The sequence below is a fragment of the Anabas testudineus genome, chromosome 9, assembly GCF_900324465.2.
Source record: "Anabas testudineus chromosome 9, fAnaTes1.2, whole genome shotgun sequence".
Taxonomy (NCBI): Eukaryota; Metazoa; Chordata; class Actinopteri; order Anabantiformes; family Anabantidae; genus Anabas; species Anabas testudineus.
Genome location: NC_046618.1, coordinates 17,050,111 through 17,068,145, shown reverse-complemented (window position 1 = coordinate 17,068,145; position 18,035 = coordinate 17,050,111). Strand labels below are relative to the sequence as shown.

General features: G+C 37.4%; 1 protein-coding gene across 2 annotated transcripts; it reads right to left on the bottom strand.

Moving 5' to 3' along the window:
* Nucleotides 1-27: 27 nt before the first annotated feature.
* On the bottom strand, nucleotides 28-17,913 carry spef2 (sperm flagellar 2). Of its 2 annotated transcripts, XM_026342274.1 has the most exons (38): nucleotides 17,743-17,913; nucleotides 16,955-17,057; nucleotides 16,554-16,806; nucleotides 16,146-16,313; nucleotides 15,862-16,011; nucleotides 15,263-15,342; nucleotides 14,945-15,158; nucleotides 14,457-14,645; nucleotides 12,308-12,492; nucleotides 11,237-11,408; nucleotides 10,757-10,979; nucleotides 10,543-10,616; nucleotides 10,306-10,372; nucleotides 10,142-10,182; nucleotides 9,841-9,944; nucleotides 9,407-9,657; nucleotides 9,202-9,274; nucleotides 8,961-9,115; nucleotides 8,576-8,779; nucleotides 7,903-8,036; nucleotides 7,602-7,729; nucleotides 7,201-7,339; nucleotides 6,952-7,089; nucleotides 6,338-6,483; nucleotides 6,173-6,241; nucleotides 5,951-6,032; nucleotides 4,959-5,018; nucleotides 4,746-4,866; nucleotides 4,445-4,583; nucleotides 3,957-4,029; nucleotides 3,612-3,768; nucleotides 3,420-3,526; nucleotides 3,035-3,217; nucleotides 2,716-2,808; nucleotides 1,966-2,136; nucleotides 1,160-1,375; nucleotides 863-985; nucleotides 28-250 (listed from the first exon to the last, which is right to left on the bottom strand). In XM_026342274.1, the coding sequence occupies exons 1-38, from the start codon at nucleotides 17,798-17,800 to the stop codon at nucleotides 188-190; spliced, it is 5,106 nt and encodes a 1,701-aa protein (XP_026198059.1). In that variant the 5' UTR covers nucleotides 17,801-17,913; the 3' UTR covers nucleotides 28-187. The 2 variants fall into 2 exon arrangements, with proteins under 2 accessions (XP_026198059.1, XP_026198060.1); XM_026342275.1 differs by lacking the exons at nucleotides 28-250; nucleotides 863-985; nucleotides 1,160-1,375; ... (1 more) ...; nucleotides 2,716-2,808; nucleotides 3,035-3,217 and having other exon boundaries at nucleotides 3,463-3,526; nucleotides 3,635-3,768.
* Between the last annotated feature and the right edge of the window lie 122 nt (nucleotides 17,914-18,035).

Sequence of the window (18,035 nt, the reverse complement as noted above, 5' to 3'; positions counted from 1 at the left end):
TCTACATGCAGAAACAAGCTAGGGTTGGAAATGTATTTATTCAATACTGAAATAGGCAATACAGCTGACAGCAGAAATGTCAAATCCCACAAAAACTACAAGCATCCTGAAAGAGTTCTTCGTCACACAGCCAACTGTATGTACTACACGTGTGATGTATACTGGATGTCTCATGCTTTCAAAACTGTCAAGCCGTTGATCCTTTAGCCTCTCCTTCATCCTGATGAGTCAGTAGCAACGTATGAATGTTCTGAGGGGAAAGGACATAAATGATGGGGACGGAGAGAGAGATGAAAGATGGAGGTAAATCCTCATGTATGTATATAAGCTGAAAATAAGTAGTGATGCAATTAATGCGCACATGGAATATCTAGATGATAAATACATTATATTTTCTACCATTTCTTTTGGTCCTATCCCTAACATCCGCTCCCCTTCTAGCCGTAATCCTAACCTAGTTCAATTAGGTCTAAAAGCAGTAAGGCAGATCTTTGAGAAATATCCAGATTCGACTAGACCGGATAAGGCTCTTTGATCCCTATTACAACGTAGTTTAACAAGGAATGATTTTAAGTTCAATTCCAAAAATTATCTCTAGTGTTTGCTAATATTTATATGTCTGACTGTGAACAAACAGTCTTTCCCAAATGTCAAAAAATCCCTTTATAATATGCTACATAACTGTAAACCCTAACCCCTAGTCGCAAGTACGATTTAAGGTCACAAAGCTTCAATTTTCAGCTCAGGTCTCAGGGGAACTCATGTGACCCCTCAAATAACATGTACTCTTTGTGGGAAGCGTGTCAAACATACACTTAACACGATCTAAGCCTCCTACGGATGAATCTACACAGAGACTTACTACAAGTTGATATTGTCTTGAGGTCTCCATCAAGCCTTGGATGAAAGGATGCTGAGAGAGTATTGAGAAGGGAACGGAGTCTTCAGGGTTGTAGCCCAACTCTCTGAATATATGCACCAGGTGCTAAAAGCCAGAAGAGATGAGGGATTTTCATTTAAATAATAGGGTTATTAATTATGCTAAGAAATATAATCTTTAAGCATTACGTATTCTGCTAAGCCACAGAATCATTAAATTAAAAGTGACATCTTTAATAACCTGGAATCTTACAAGTTATGCTAAGTTAAATTTAAGTACCTCAGTGTGCTCCTCCTGACTCACGCAACCTGGGGGAAGGGGAAATCCATCTTTCATCTTGGTGGCTTTGTGGCAGATGACAGCAACAAGAGCGGGCACAGACACTTCCTTCTCTTCTACTGACCCACTTGATGCACACAGAGTCTCTCCTTCCTTGTACTCTCCATCAAGTTCTGAGGAGCTGAGCTCTGTAGCCACTTCTATACTAGGCATAGACTATACATTGGTAGGAAATAGTAAGTGTATTGTCCTTTCTTGGTTTTCCACATAAATCTGTCATGAATTGTAATCTGATTTTCACCAGAGTCACAAATATCAACAAACATATTATTCCTTAGGTGATAAAAAACAAAGTGTCATGATCTTTCATTGGTCCAACTAGTGGAAATATTCCATTAATCAATAACTCAATCAATTAAGAAATCATAGATAGTGACTGTTGGTGTGTTATCTGTATAGAAATATTGTGTTTATATATGCGACTTTGAAGATCAGCTCACATTTTATGAGCAAATTATGCAGAAAACTACGAAACTGTAAAGAGTTCATTTACTTTTCTTGCTTCTGTATAAACAACACATAGTTTGTAGAGAAGCACTATCAAATTTCTTTTCAAAACAAGGTAGTAACCACTAGAAAAACCTGACACATGCTAAAATCACTGTTGGCCCTGCGTAATATAATGCCACTTGGTGAAAGAAAATTATGAAACAATTCTTTTTTAACAATATATATATATTATTAACATAATATAACTAACTGCTTCTAAATTCAATTCACTTTTCTTTGTTCCTTAATTTACTCACCATAACAAGCTGGTCTGGCGAGGAGTGCTTGAGATGCTGTCCAATTACTACACTAAGTGCTCTGATGAAGCCCTGTCTGGGGTTAGCATCAGCTGCAAAGTACTGTAGCATGGACACATAGTCCAGTTGAGGAGATGAGATAGAGTGATCTGCAAACAACTGGAAAAAGAACTAGAAAGGAAAAATACAGACAATTGTTCCAGTGAGGTTATTTTTATTCAGCACTTGTAGTACAGTTAATTTAGACAAAACACTTTCACCTCTTGACATGGACTACATTGTGCTGACTGCATCTTCTCTGAGTTTATGTTTAGGCTAAAGGTACAGTGTGTAAGATTTAGAAAAATCTATTGGCATAAGTGGAAGATAGTATTCAGATATATGTTTTCATTAGTGTGTAATCACCCAAAAATAAGACTTTTCTTTAATTTGAGACATTTATATCTACATACAGAGTGGGTCAACAAAAGGGACTTAACAAATAACATAATTACCTATAATTGTACACAATAAATCTTGGGGTAGAAACCCTGACGTTGGTGCAGGAATATGAAAGGACTCAATGCTAGATACATTTCTTTTACATTAAGGTGTCACTGCAGATAGCCAAAACCTTACTTCACAGTAACAATTTAAAATAAAAACTATACAAATAGTACGCAATGTTGTTTGTGTTATATGGCCAATCGAGTCTCCCATTTCAGGAAAAATGTACAACTTTGGATTAAGTCTTCAGGTACTGGAAATTACCTTGCGTAAGTTAGCCAAACGGTCATAGGGTAGAGGCTCAGAGGGGTCCTCAGGTACAGGCTGTACACCCTCACTGGAAAACCACAACTCTGTCTGGTGAGAAAGGAAGCAAAAAGAACTATTTAAATATTTCTCTTCATGTTCAGAGAGCTACAGTTTGTATGTTACATGTGTTACACATGTAGTGTAGTGTATAATGCATGTATCACTGATTACAGCAAGAGAGGTCAATGGAAGGTGTGAGTGGACATATCTTATAGATACAAGTGTCTCATGAATTCAAAGGACTCAATGTGATCAGTCTACAGCAGAGACTTACCTGTAGATACTGTTCTTTACTGATATAGCCTGTGTTGCTATTATCTTCAGCCTTGAAACGTTGTAGGACATGCAGCAGCTCCGTTAAGGAAGGAAATGGCCACGGGAGGGCAGCACTCAGCAGAAACCGACGCCAATCTATCAGTTCATACTGGTCCGTTAGCATAGACACAATCTCCATCAGCTGGGAACAGGAGAGGAAAGGACAAACTTGTTTAATGTGTTTTTTTTATATTGTTAAGACAAAGAAAGTAACTGGCATTATGGTGATGGTGCAAACATTTTGTAACTTCATGTTTGTAATTATTATTATATTCACTGGTGCTATAAACTGAGGAGCACTCAGACTTTTTTGTGTCCGTGGAATACTTGTACCTGCACAGTACCTGTGTTTCGTTCTTGTTGATCCAGGGCTCAGGCAAGGTGTTTGTGCCCATGCTTACAGAGGTGAAATCCCTGAGCAACTTGAAGAACTCAGAACTAGACATGAGACCTGAAAGTGACAAAAGAAAGCTTGTCTAGCTGAATAGACAACTAACAAATCAAAGCACACCATCATTTGTCTCCTGTGTATGCACCGGAAGGAGCAACATGGCACAACTGTTGGTGGAGTGACTCTAGCTGAGTGATGGTTGGTGTTGAATGTGTGGGTTTCTCATGAGGAGGTGGACGCGGAGGGGGAATCGGACTAGCCACCATTCGGCAATCTCCATTCAGGTAGAAGTCAGTACATTCCTGGGAAGAGAATATATGATGAAACCATGAAGTACTGTGTCACACTCTGCATGAAAAGATTTCTACATTCTACGTTCCTGGAACTAGTAAGAAACCACACTATACCTATTTAAAGTAGAAATTAAAAAAATCTACCAATGTTTCTACTACTAATAAAAAAAAACCAAACAATATAGGTCACTTCATACCAACACCAGCTCATTCTGTAGCTTAGCACCAGCTTCTATGTGGTGGCGAACCACTTCTGAAAATTGGTCAATACTATAAACAAGGAGACAGACAAACATAAAATATAAACTATATAAATATATGTGCTACACACATATACACATTCTATATATAAATAATGACAAAAACCTCTGATGAGGTAAATGTGCAGGTACTCTCAGAGACTAACAAGTATGAACTTCATGAGCACCTAAAGTGCCGTCATTAATTTGTATATATGATCTTTAGTTAAAGAAATACAATAACACACTAGTCCTAATGTTTTCAAGACTCACATTGTGTACATAAACATAGCATTTTGAGATGATAGCATTTATTTCACACTGGTCAAAAATAACACTATTGAATCAGGAGCAGCAGTGCTTCTTCGTTCACATTCATGCCACTCTATATGCACACATGGCCCATATCATACCACACAAGAACCCACAATTATACTATACCATACCTCTTCATTTCTGCAAGATAGTGTGCCTCTAACCACTTTTCCATGTTGCTAAAGGTCTGTTCTGCTTTGTTTTGCAGGGATTGCACCCTCACAAGACCATGGCCTTTGACCAACGCAATGCGCACCTTGGCTGCATTTTCTGGACATCAAACACATGCATACAGAGGATGTAACCTTATTAACCAGGTATACACATGCATCTAAAGTATGTGCATAACTGTATATATACATACACAAAATAAAGCAAAAAATAAATATGATAAATATATACCACTTAATTTTTTTGTGTGTGTATGCATACCCTCGTGATCCAGTGCAGCTGCATATTCTTTATGTATTTTGTTTCTGGCTTCTGGGGTTTTGATAATAGCCTTGTCCTTTTCCTTCTGCTCCTTTGTCTCCCCCTGTTGGACTTCTGACACCTATACACATTTATCATACAAACATGAGATATCTATCTATCTATGTATCTATCTATCTATACATATATATATATTTAATGTTAATGCCTTACCAATTTATTGATGGTTCTGACTGCCTCCTCATAGTCAAAAATCAGTTTCTCATGGGGTAGCTAGAGTAAACAATAAAAATGTTAAGTTTAGTATCTCTTACTAGACTCTTACTTAAGATCAATATAAAACCAGTTATGATTGTTTTAAGATACAAATTCACAAAACAGCTAAAACTTGACAACCTGAAAATGTAACAGTAAGATACACAAAGAGTGTCAAAAAAAGGTATGTAAACTGTCATAATTTGTCATAACGTTTGATGTGATCTTCATCGAAGTTAAGAGTAATAACAAATATAATGTGCCTAAAGTATTAACACAAAATAATTCAGAGGAAACATCATGATTTGGGCCTGCTATGATGCCACAGGGCCTGGCCAGCGATTGAGGGGAAGATGAATACCCAAGCGTATCAAAAAAATCTTCAGAATAATGTCAGAATGTTTGTACATCGGCTGAAACTCTGTAGAAGTTGGGTAATGCCACAGGACAACGACACAAAACACACAACAGAATTGCTTTTGAAAAATCCGCCTTTTGGAGTGGTCAAGTCAGAGCCCAGTCGTCAACCCAATAGAGACACTATAGAATGACTTCAATAGAGCCATACACATGAGACATCGACAAAATAGGACAGAGCTAAAACTGTTCTGAAAGGATGGGCTAAAATTCCTCCTGAACAATGTGCAGGTCTGATCAACAGCTACGGGAAGCACCAGGCACCAGGGGGGGGGAAGTAATTAATTCTAAGGGATCACATACTTTTTCCACTACCACTATGAGGTTTTACGGTTGTTCTCAGTAAAGATATGAAAGATCAGAAATTTTTTTGTGTTATTATTTTATATTTTTTAATATTCTTGACTTAGATCAAGATCAGATAATGTTTCTACAGATGAATGTAGAAAACCATGAAATTTGAATAGGTTTATTTTGAGAAAGACTAAAAAATCAAAGTGAAATTAAGGATCTCAAACAAAGACAGGAATGACCTTAACAGGTTCTGCTTGAACCTGGTCTTTCGTCTTAGGGACCCCTCCAGAGGAGTCAGGATGTCTGGGGTGTAGCGGACTTCTGGAGAAGAGGAGGACATTGTTTATGTAAGTATGCGTTGTATGTGCTCAGGAGCATTTAGGCTACAAGGAAATGACAACATCCATTTCATTTAGAAAACACACTGTGGAAAAGGAAGCACTGTGCATGATGGTGCTTACAGTTTAGCTTTCCTTTTGTCCTCTCCATCATCGATCTGACCACTCACACATGTGTCCACTGGTTCAGTGCTGGTGGAACAAAATAATTTTTTCAATAGTTTTATTATTTCAGTGTATTATATTGTATTAACATTGCTACATTGTTATTAATAGTTTTCCTCTTGCCTCTCATCCTGATCCTTCATTTCTTGAGTGTTTAGAAGAGTGATGGAGCTAAAGTTAAAAGGTGGCTCAGGCAACACCTGTTTGTACATGCTAGAATAGTAGACCTTGAGAATACAGAGCGTCTCCTGGAAACGATCCAACTCCACCTAAAAAACATAAACAATCTGAGATGATTGTTTTATATATACATATATATGTGTTTTTTAAATATGATATAAATATATTCGATATATTTGATATATTTTATAGTTTTTTACTGATGTTCCTGAAATTAACTAAATTACATTATACCTTCTTTAGCAACTTAGCATTATATTTAGCCATTTAGCAGTGACTTTTCTCCAAAGTGAGTTACACTATAATTTGCAACTTGGGTTCAACTATCTTGTGTTGAGGAATAACCAAGATCAAGTTCACAGACTCTGTGGTTTATGGACAATTGCTTTTACTAACTTATCACAGATGCCCACAAAAGAAGAGGATCACACTACAGCTTGTGTCCAGATGGCTAGTTTGCTTCTTGTCCAATGGATTTCCTCTCATGAGCCATAGTGAATATACATGACCTAACAGTATTTTTCAGCTTTTTAGTTATGCAAAAATTGAAACGTTACCTGAATAAGTGTGGAATGGTGGTTGATAAGGATAGCAATGTGGTCCTCCAACCAGCCATTACCTATAAGAGCAGTCCTCTCTTGCTCGTCCTGCTCCTTACGCTTATCACTGATGTCCCATAAGCGTTCACGCAGTTCCTATATACATATCAGAACATCTAGATATATTTACTAATTTTATGTTTCTGCTGTTGGTACACAATTCTCACGATGGGATTAAGAACATATACGCTGACAGATTTTTCTTACGTCCAGTCTCAGGTGCAGCTCTGCTTTGGTATCCTCATCTTCTCTCATATCATCTGATATGCTGTTGAAGTCCTTCTGCCACTGAGACACTAACTCCTGCTTCAAGTTTGGACGCCCCAGATAATGCTTGAACTCCTCTCTACAGTTGTAAAGACCAATAATTATAATTATGTAGTAATCCATAATATTAACTGGCAATATTTATCATTTTTAAATACATTTCTATAATCACAAATTGTATATTTAATCCGTAAAAGGATTTAATAATACAAGAGCATAATGCATCTTATCCTACTAAAATCTAAAATAAAATTGGCAGAAATTGTTTCCGTTACTCAAAAGATTCGTTATGTGTTCATCTGTGTTCATTCTCACACTACTTCATAGGTTTGGCAGAATACCTGATGTTGAATAGATGATGGTTAATAACAGTGTGTTGTGAACGCAGTTGCTGCATTACTGTCTTGATGTTGTTCACATAAGAATCACATACTGTGTCCCAGTATGAGCATAAGTACTCTGGGATCTCCTGAGACAGAGAAGGAGAAGGGAAGAGATTAACAAAGCATGTAGCATGGAAGAATCATGCGTGGATCATAAGAAGGTAGAGCGTGGTTTGGTATAGTGTGGAGGAATTAAATTTGTAAAAGATCAAAGAGATTAGGAGTGCACTTTTAACCATGAATAGAAGTAATAGCTCACGGGTGGAAGGGGTTCATCCACATAGACCCAGCTGGATGAACCTGGGCAGGGAAAGACAGATTCAGGTGGATTCTTGGGGACTCTCTGAGAGTCTTCATAGGTCACTGAATACGCTGATGCCTTCCTAGAGGGTGCTATTAAAAATCCAAAGGAAAAATACAAAAGGATAAATATTATCTTCAACATAATTAATCACTTTATTGAGTGCTAGTCCATTAATAATAATAATCTAATCATTTGAACTGAAGGAACAATATGTAAGGTGTATTGCAGTTCCCGTTTAAAAAAGAATCGGGGCCCCTTTATACATGAATGCAGACTTGAAATGTGATACAAGTAACTGGGGAAGTATGATTTTCTCCATTGTATTTGTTTGATCTACCTAAATGACAAGATCCCCTTTATTTTATAAACTAAGCTACAGTTATGAGCTATACATGTCAAAGTCAATGTAACACTACCAAAGATGTTTTGTGATGTGATCATATCATTTAGAATACATTTTTTCGAGGTTTATCTCACCAACATGTTACAAATGGTCTAAGGCTCAACAGTTGTCACTACTTGTTTTTTTTTTCCTTTGGACAGGGATGGGAATTTGCTTATGTTGTTTTTGTTAAATGTTATTTCAAATAATGGAATGGTGAAATCTATAGACTACTGATCAAATTACCTTTGGAGGATTGTGTGTTGGATTTGGAAAGTGACATCACACTTTGGCCTCTTTCCTCCTTGAGGCTGGAATTGGACTCTGAGGGGACAGGGTCTCTGTCAGCAGGAGTTGGAGGTAGGTCTATAGGTGGAGGTGTGGCTGAAGCAGAGATATCTGAATCTTTGCAACTGCCCAACATAACTTCAACAGGAGGAGGGGCAAGAGCTGACAGGGGAATACATAAGAATATTGTGAGTAAATAGTCTTTCTTTCATTGAAGACATATTGTCTACTACATATCATATAGAACATAATTTTATCCTTAGAGTTTGATTAGATAAAAAACATATTTTAACCTAGATTTTGAGTCTACTAATATTCACTTAATACAAAAAAGACTAGTAACCTTCCTGTCCTTTTAGCAACAGTTGCTGGAGGGTAGCTTCCACTTTGTTGTAAAGCTCCTCTTTGTCTACAGTGGCATCGACGTGGACCAAAATATTTTGCTTTCCACCAAACCATTTCTCTAGTTTTGGCCAGGCATCCTGAAAAGCTGTGATCCTTAAGGGTGAAAAGAAGTTCCATATTAGAAACACACTGATACATGATTCAACTTCTTATTTGATTTGCCTTTTTTTTTTTTTTACCTGTGTGGAATCTGTGCCAGATACAAGTTCTGGTCTATGGGAGGGGAAGTTGTATCAGCAGCAGTATGTGTCTCTGCACCAGTTGTCAGAATGAGAGAAGCACATACAAAAATACAATTTACATTTGGCTTTTCTATTAATACTTACACAAACCTCTAACACATAATGTTTGGGTGCACACAGATTCAAAGCATTGAAACACTACCTATGTGACTGTATGCACGCTGGACCACAGACTCATCAGGGATATCCAGCAACAGGGCCAGGTCCAATACAGGAGTAGGGGGTGGTGGAGGTTTAGGTTGATTAGGATCAGCAGCAAGGTTTATCCTCTTGTTTTTTTTACCGTCATTCCCTATGTCTACAGACCCACCCAAAGCTTTCTCTAGCAGGTAGGCCTGGGTGATATCTGCTGGAAAGCCATCCAGGATCCAACCTGACTGAGCTGGAACTTGCCTATTAAGGGTGCAACAAATACTGTGTTGTTTGTATAATTTATCCACATTTATATAAAAGTAAAATCATATATGTAATTTTGACAATGTAAAATTAATTGCATGCAAAAATATTAACAAAATGGTAAAGATTTATTTAAATTATTATATAATTATTTAAATGCAATGCAGATTATATGCTTACCTGATAGCATCCACTATAATGTCCATTAATAGCTCATTAGGGATGGTATTGCCTTTTCTCAGCTGTTCTTCTACAGCTGCTCCCTGCATGGCCCGAGTAGAGAGCTAAAAAATTAACACATTTAAGTAGGAAAGCAGGAAAGAGTTAAAATACATAGACATAAATTCTGCAAAAAATAATTATTACTAAATATCAAACTTATTCCTTCTGCCAAAAGTCATTATTTTGTGTGCAAGGAAAGTTAATTTTAATCAGGTTTGTTTGTGATATAAATTGAACACACCGCACAAACAGTACTTACTATTATTTTTTGGTCTCTGCTCTCCTCATGAGTGTCAGATTCTGGAAAACAACGGAATTGTGAATGGCATATCACATCAAACAACCAACTGTAATGCTATGCATTTTATCACACACTTGTACAGTGTATAGGGGGACAGAACAAAAAATAAATCAGTAACCCACCAAATTTCAATGATGTGGAAGATGTGAACAGTTCATCACTGGCTTTCTTTACTTGCTCCTCTGTGACCTGTAAATTTGGTTTTTTTAAGAACTGCGTGGATCTTTCAAGGTAGTGTGTAGACAGGTTAATCTGTCTACACTAATAAACTGGTGAGATCGGTAGCATGATTGTGTGTCTAGATTAAATATGAAAGAATATTACTAATAAATACAATACTGTTATTACATTTGACTAACCTCCTCTCCGTTCTGGTAAGCATTCAACGCCTCCTTAATCAGTGTGTCAACTGATAAAACATAGATTCCGTGGGCTAAAGTAGAAAATGACACAAAAACTGAGCAACAAATAAGCTCTACAATCTTATTCATATATGTCTATATTACAATAAATATTTTTTTAAATGGTGTGACATGGTGTTTGTGTGTGCTTGCACATGTTTGGATAGCATGCCTTCAGCAATCTTGGTCAGACAGGTGGTCTTGCCAGAGCAAAATTTGCCCAGGACACAGGCCTTAAGGGTAAAGTGAGGAAATGAAGGTGTGGAGGGTTCCATGACAGGTGGATGAACAATGTTCCTCAGTCGCAGGACAACATGTCCAAGAATGTCGTTGTTGGCTGGAGTCAAATTGGTGGCCCCTGCTTCCTCTGGCCATACCCACTCACCTACCATGCTCTAACAAACACAACACATGGCTGAGACAAAGATGCTCTTCAGCATTTAGATAGTTTGTGACATCTATGCAAGCACATTTTTTCATTCAGTTTTCATTGTCAGAATATGTAGCTATTTCGGCTGCCCTAGTTTACATCTAATCATAAATCATGCTGATAGTGAACTTTGCATTCATTTGAAAATCACATGCAAGTGAGTGGACTAACACCCATGTATTAACATTTTTGAAAAACTCTTCACTCACGTCTTAAACTCACAGTGTATTCATCATAGTCCTGGTTGTTGAGTATCTCCTGCTTCTCACGCTCTACAGGATCTAGTGGGGTAGAGAACTCAATAGAGGGCTGCTGGCCCTTTATGGGCTCATATAAAGGAAGACCACTGAACAGCAATTCCTTCCATTCTCTCATCTGCTTGCCTGGAATCAGACTGCACATGACAGCAGAAAAAATTACAAAACTAAGCTTAATAAGAGCAGTTTTTGATGTCTTGCAAATGCATTAAAAATGAATTTGTCTTTGACTAAGCCTGAAAAGGATTAAAGGTAACTGTGTTTCAAAAAATGTTTCATCAGATGAGCATTGAATAAAAATAATGTGAATGTAGCTGCTAGGGTAGCAGGATAGACTGTATTTTATACTGGGCAGGAATGTATGGCACTGCAAATGAATGAAATTGATTTGGAATTGATTTATTAGAATATGAGAAAAAGAAGACAGGATGTTGATATCGCCTGATTTTATTTGACCATCGGTCAGTTGTACAAGAATGTTTTTAAATATTAGTAATTTTTTCACAGGTTTTTGACTTTCATCTGTATTAGCACTGCACTGCAATGCTTAAATTTTCATAGAATATAACATTAAATATTTCAGTCTCTAGTCAGATTTCTCTTTTCACTATAATTGTAAAATCCCATTAATGTTGTCTCATAGAAAAAAAAAAAACAATGATAAAGATAGAAACACACCAATACTTAAAGGGCATATTTGACCAGGTTACTTTCCAGTTGTTCTTCTTTTAATCAACTTTTTAAAGAAGAAAATGCCAGTTTCAAGTGTAAAAATGAACAAAATGTCTATTATGCAATAGGGTGTTTCTGTTTCAATGTGAACTTACTTTAACCACAAATAAATAAATACAGTTTACAGACATTAGAGACGACCTATCACTCGCTCAATCCTATTCCTTATTTCATTAATTGGCCAAATCGGAATTTCCAAATATTCATTAACTGAATGACCAAGAGCTCTGTTTGGAGGTCTTCTGCCCAAATACCATATTTATTTTTCTACAGCATAATTCAAAGCAATAGTGTAACATCCTACCCAGTGAGAAGTCGATATTCTCCAACCTTGGTGGCCAAGTCCACTATCTGCTCCAAAATGTCCTTGCAGAACTTAAAGTGCTTCTGGTATCTGATCAGACCTCGCTCAGCAGCACTCCTGTTTAAGAACTCAAGCTCCTTTCTGATCTCTTCAGCATGTTCCAACTTAGCCTGCTGAGCCAAAGCCTGTACCAGATGCCGGTCAGAAACATGGAATGAGTAGATAAGGCATAACATAGATTCTCTCACTAATTACCACTGTTTAAAGTGATTCACAAACATTAAACATGTTCGATTGACAGATTTACAAATTTTTTATTCAGTTTTTCTAATCAATAGATTGCTGATATTGAAATTTGAAAAAAAAAAGACAGAATATTTTGAATTTTATTAGCTTGTACAGTGCCTATAAAAAGTATTCGCCCCCTTGGATGTTTCATCCTTTTATTGTTATTATAACTCAATCATGGTCAATAAAAGTTGGCAAATTTGACAAACAAATTCAGAAAAATACCTCATTAATGTCAAAGTGAAAGCAGGTTTCTACAAAATAATGCCCATTAAATCCAAATATGCAAGATAAAATCAGAGTTTGCATTAATATTCACCCCCTTCAGGTCAGTATTTAGTAGATGCACCTTTGGCTGCAATCACAGCATGAAGTCTGTGTGGATAGGTCTCAATTAGGCTTGCACATCTGGACACTGGAATTTTTTTTGCCACAGTGGGGATGGTGTGTTTGTGGTGACGTGCAGTGTTTGGTGTGCACCAAACATAGCGTCTTGTCTGATGGACAAAAAGCACCATTTTGGTCAAATCAGACCAAAGAACCCTCTTCCACTTGACTATGGAGTCTTTTTAAATCCCTAATGGTGAATTTAAGTTGTGATTTAACATGAGTTTTCTTCAACAGTGGCTTCCCCTTGCCACTCTCCCAGAAAGTTTTGACTGGAGAAGAACCCGGGCAACAGTTGTATGTACAGTTTCTCTTAAGTCAGTTGTTGAAACTTGTATCTCTCTCAGAGTACTCATCGGTGTGTTAGTGTCTTCTCTCACTAGTCTCCTTCTCAGTTTGTGTAGATGGCCTGTTCTAGGCAGATTTAGACATGTGCCATATTCCTTCCATTTCTTGAAAAGGGATTTCACTGAACTCCGGGGGATGTTCAGTGCCTTGGAGATTTTTTTGTATCCATCCCTTGACTTTTGCTTTTCAATGACCTGTTCTCTGAGTTGCTGGGAGTGTTCTTCTGTCTTCATAGTGTAATGCTAGCCAGGAATACTGATTAACCAGTGACTGGACCTTCCAGACACAAGTTTCTTTATACTGAAATCACTTGAGACACATTCACTGCACTCAAGTGATCCCCATGTCACTAATTGTATAAATATCTCTATATATAACCTCTGTTGGATTAGGTCAGTCATTTTAAAGGGGGTGAATATTAATGCAAACACTGATTTCACCTTACATATTTTTATTTAATTGACATTACTTTGTAGAAACCTGTCTTCACTTTGACTTTAATGACATTTTTCTGAATTCTTTTGTCAAAGTCGTCAACTTTTATTGACCGTGACTGATATAATGTCAATAAAAGGATGAAACATCCAAGGGAGTGAATACTTTTTATAGGCACTGTACAAGGTAACAAAATTCAAAATATTCTGTCTTTTTTTTTTTTCAAATTTCATTATCAAAGTTGATATTATACAGTAAGTAACAATGAATTCAGCTTCTTAGTTTTCCAATAGACAGAACATCAATATTGCGCCATTACAGCGTAAATATGTATTCCCAGCCCTTCTTATCTCGCCCTATGACACCAGACCACTACAACATACTGTATAATTAACACTGACACCTTATTAATCCATGGCCATCGTGCCGTCATTAAACTAAATCTGTCAGACCACTGGAAAGATTTAACAGATGAGCACATAGTTTATGTTAAGATTCATATAATCTTAGTTTAACAAGTACTGTCCCACTCTCTCTTCTGTTTAATAAGCCATATACCATCCTTTGCAAACTACAACAACCCAGCCCTTCCACTCTCAACCTATGACACCACTTATATTATCACTAATACAGCCTAATACAAAGTGACAATAAAGAGGATTATTCTTTTCCCTTATACATCCTATCTCACCGCCTCTTTCTCCAGAGCTTCCCGAAAGTCTCTGTCTCTCCTTTGCTGGTACTGCTGCTCCCTGAACAGACGATTTTCCCAGATCACCTCCTTCTGCATACGAATCTGGAGGAGCTGAGCTGCCAAGCGCTGCTCCTGCTGAGTCTGACGTGTAAGACGCTTCACCAGCTGCTCCTCACGCTGTGCTTCCTGCAGGTTGAGACAGAGGTGGCTGATCAGTAGATGATTTTTGATTAAAATTCTGAATGTCAAACAACACACTGCTTGAGGTCAAAGAAAACACAATATGCAAGGTTTATTTGGGAGATATTTTCCTTATGGTCTACAAAACCAAATGGATGTATGACTAGATATAAATGACCAGAGAAAGATTGTTCTGGCACAGGAACAGACTATATTGAAGGTATTCTGATGTCTCCAAATTGGGCATTTATTTCTCTTAGCATTACATAATATATATTAACATTTCTCAATGAGAGGAGTTTAACCTCTTGGGCTTCATGGGCCTTGAGCTGCTCCAACAGGAACCTATCTCGTCTTTTCCTTCTCTGCTCATGAGCTATAGCATTCTCTTCCAGCCTCTGTCGGATCTCCTGTATATACTTGCTATTGGATTGTAATATCAGCTTTGTTCCACTTCCAGGAACCTCACAGTCCAGGCTACTGCCAATAAGTGGGGAATCGCCAGGGAAGGACAGGCCACTGCAATCAAACAAGTTAAAACCAGAATTTATTTATAACACAAATACAATTTATTTATAAAGCAAATAGAATACAAATTTAGTTAATGTTCACTTTTTGCTCACCTTGAAGAGGAAGTCAAACCAGAGGTAAGATAAAGCTTTTTCCTGCTTGTCTCAAACTGGGATATTTCAGTCTGAACTTTCTGCATTAACAAAATGAACAGAAATTGCAATGAAAGACAAATAGAACCTTTTCAATGTTATGATATGTGCATGAATGTATTGTCAAAAATTTAATCAATAATGGCATGACAAATATCTTAGTAATAGTATTAGAAACAGAAGATCATTAGTTACAATTCACGCTTTGGATTAAAGCATCTGCCAAATAAATAATAGCATATCTGGAAAACCCCAAGGAAAACCTTGGCAGAGAAAGAAAACTTACAAAGAATTCCTCCTCTGTAAACAATGAAAGATGCTAGGTAATAACAAGCTACAGTTTTTGAGAAGTCTTGTGAACATCTGTTATACAACAAACACAAGGTTTTTGAGGCAGGATTTCTATAGTTGTATAATTACTGCAGACTTAAGGTTCACTGTCAGCAAGCACTGGTCTGCAGAACATCTGTGGAAACCACTCTATAGCTCACCCTTTGTCAGCAATCCAAAAATGAATTCCCTGTGTGGATTACTAATTATCACATCAATATCTTACACACCTGTGCCTGTTGTTGTCTGCGTTGCTGCTGCTGCTGCAATCTCTTTTTTAGGCTAAACTGCGAAGTGTAGGAAGGTGGCTTGGGCACCTGGATAACAGTGGCCTGGTTGAAAGGCATGATGCCAGTGTTCTTTCGCCGACCCAACCGCAGCTGCAACATACATAGTTCCCCATGTTCAACATTATCAACACAAGTTCTCCTGCAGTAAAGGAGCCACAGATTAAAGGCTGGTTTAGGGGTGAAGTGTCACAATTATGTACTTTGGTCTCCATGATCTCCAGTACCTTTCCAATATTCCTCACTCTCTTCTCTTTCTGGATGATTTGTCTCTTTTGCTGGATGGGATGGGTTACAACAGACCTGGCGCTCAATTGCAAGCCTTTCTCCTCATAGTGCTGGGAAATTTTCTGCAGTTTCAGCTCTGCGTCACGTCTTACCACCTGATGCAGTCGCTGTATAAAAAGAAATAGAGTAAGATACCTAAGAATAAGATGCTTAAGTTACATTCATGTAAGACTAACAGAAAAATGAGGACAACTAAAAGACTTACCATACTTCCTACTGGTACATTGCAAGACTGCTTTGGTATACAGTATTTTTACAAATCAAAACATGCTATTGCCCAAAGGATGTGGCCCATAATCCCTACTACATACTACACACATACAGTAAATTTATACAAACCCCCTTACATCAGAGTAAATGTCAAGTTCCTTTTTGTGCAGGCCTGCATTGGCCACAGGCTGCATCATTTCCAACATTGTCCTGCTGATTTCAACTCTCTTTTTCTTTTCAAGCGAGACATACAGTTGGTAAAGGAGGCGCGTGGCAACACCTTGCTTCTCCTGCATCAGTTCCTGTGCTGTATTTATGTTGAAGGAGATCCCCAGTAACTGGAGAGTAGGCTCAAGGCGGGTAAAGTTATTCAGTCTTGAGATGGAGGTTCTATGAGAAAAGGAGCAATTAACATGAACAATTATGAACATTTCAAATGAGCTGGAGAATTAGGCAACATTTTGTTATTTTTCAGCAACAATACACAGAGTAGCACAGAGAAATAACTAGAGAGGAGGGGGGTAGGAGGTCAACTTACTCTTTCTTCATGAACATACTGAAATCGTTCTGCAACTGATATTTATGCAGAACTTCCCCAATTAGGTAACCACTGGAGAAATCCTTGGCAAAGGTCTTTGGTTCTGTGCAAATGAACACACAATTATTTAGCTACACAATAAGTTACATTTTCAACAAGCACATGTTAATGAACATGTAAAACATGTTTTTTACATTCATGCTTTTTATATATGAAAGAATAAGACCAGAGATTTTCTGTATTTTTGTGTAGGACAACAAATCCCATTATAGGTCTGTGAATCCAAGACCTGATTTGAACTTATTTCTCAGTGCTATATATCTCCATTGTATATAATTTGTCATCCTTAATGATAAACATTTTTTTAAGAAGAGGTCAAAAGGTAGTTACGATAGATGGATAGATTTTTATCTCTGAAATTATTTGTTTTTTGTTATGAAGAAAAGCGTCACCCAGTGTAACAGTGTGGATAACTGATGTGTTTTAATAGTTTCAGTACAACAATGTTGCATAACCATGAACGAAGATTAAGATAATTGTTTAGCTGGTTTACCAGCTAGCTATTTAAATAAAGTTAGTTAGGGTGCCAATAACATAGCATATAATCTGTCTGTAATAACTTTAAATCTGTCTTTAAAACTTAAAAACTGCTATCGGTAAAAAAAAAAAATATATATATATATCCGAGTTAACTTTAAATAGTTTAAATATTTAGCTAACGTTAGCTATATAAGCTAACAGCTAGCAGCTGAGCTAGGTTAGATGGCTGTACTTATAGTCACACGTACCAACCAACTTTGACAGCCGGAGCTCCTGGTTCAGCCACCTGCACAATATTTCCGACATCTTCAGGTTCCGCTTAGATCACAGCTAACGTTAAATCACTGACATACGGTGCTGTTGACAGTATTAGACGAGTCTTCTCTGAAAAACGCACAAACACCGACGAAACCCCGGCGGTGCCCCGTTTCCATGGTGACACGTCAACAGGGCATGATGCAGGAGGAGACTCGAGGGAGCGGGCGGGTCCAGCGCATCCTGGATCACATCTTATTTCTAGAATAATAAACAGCAACATCGC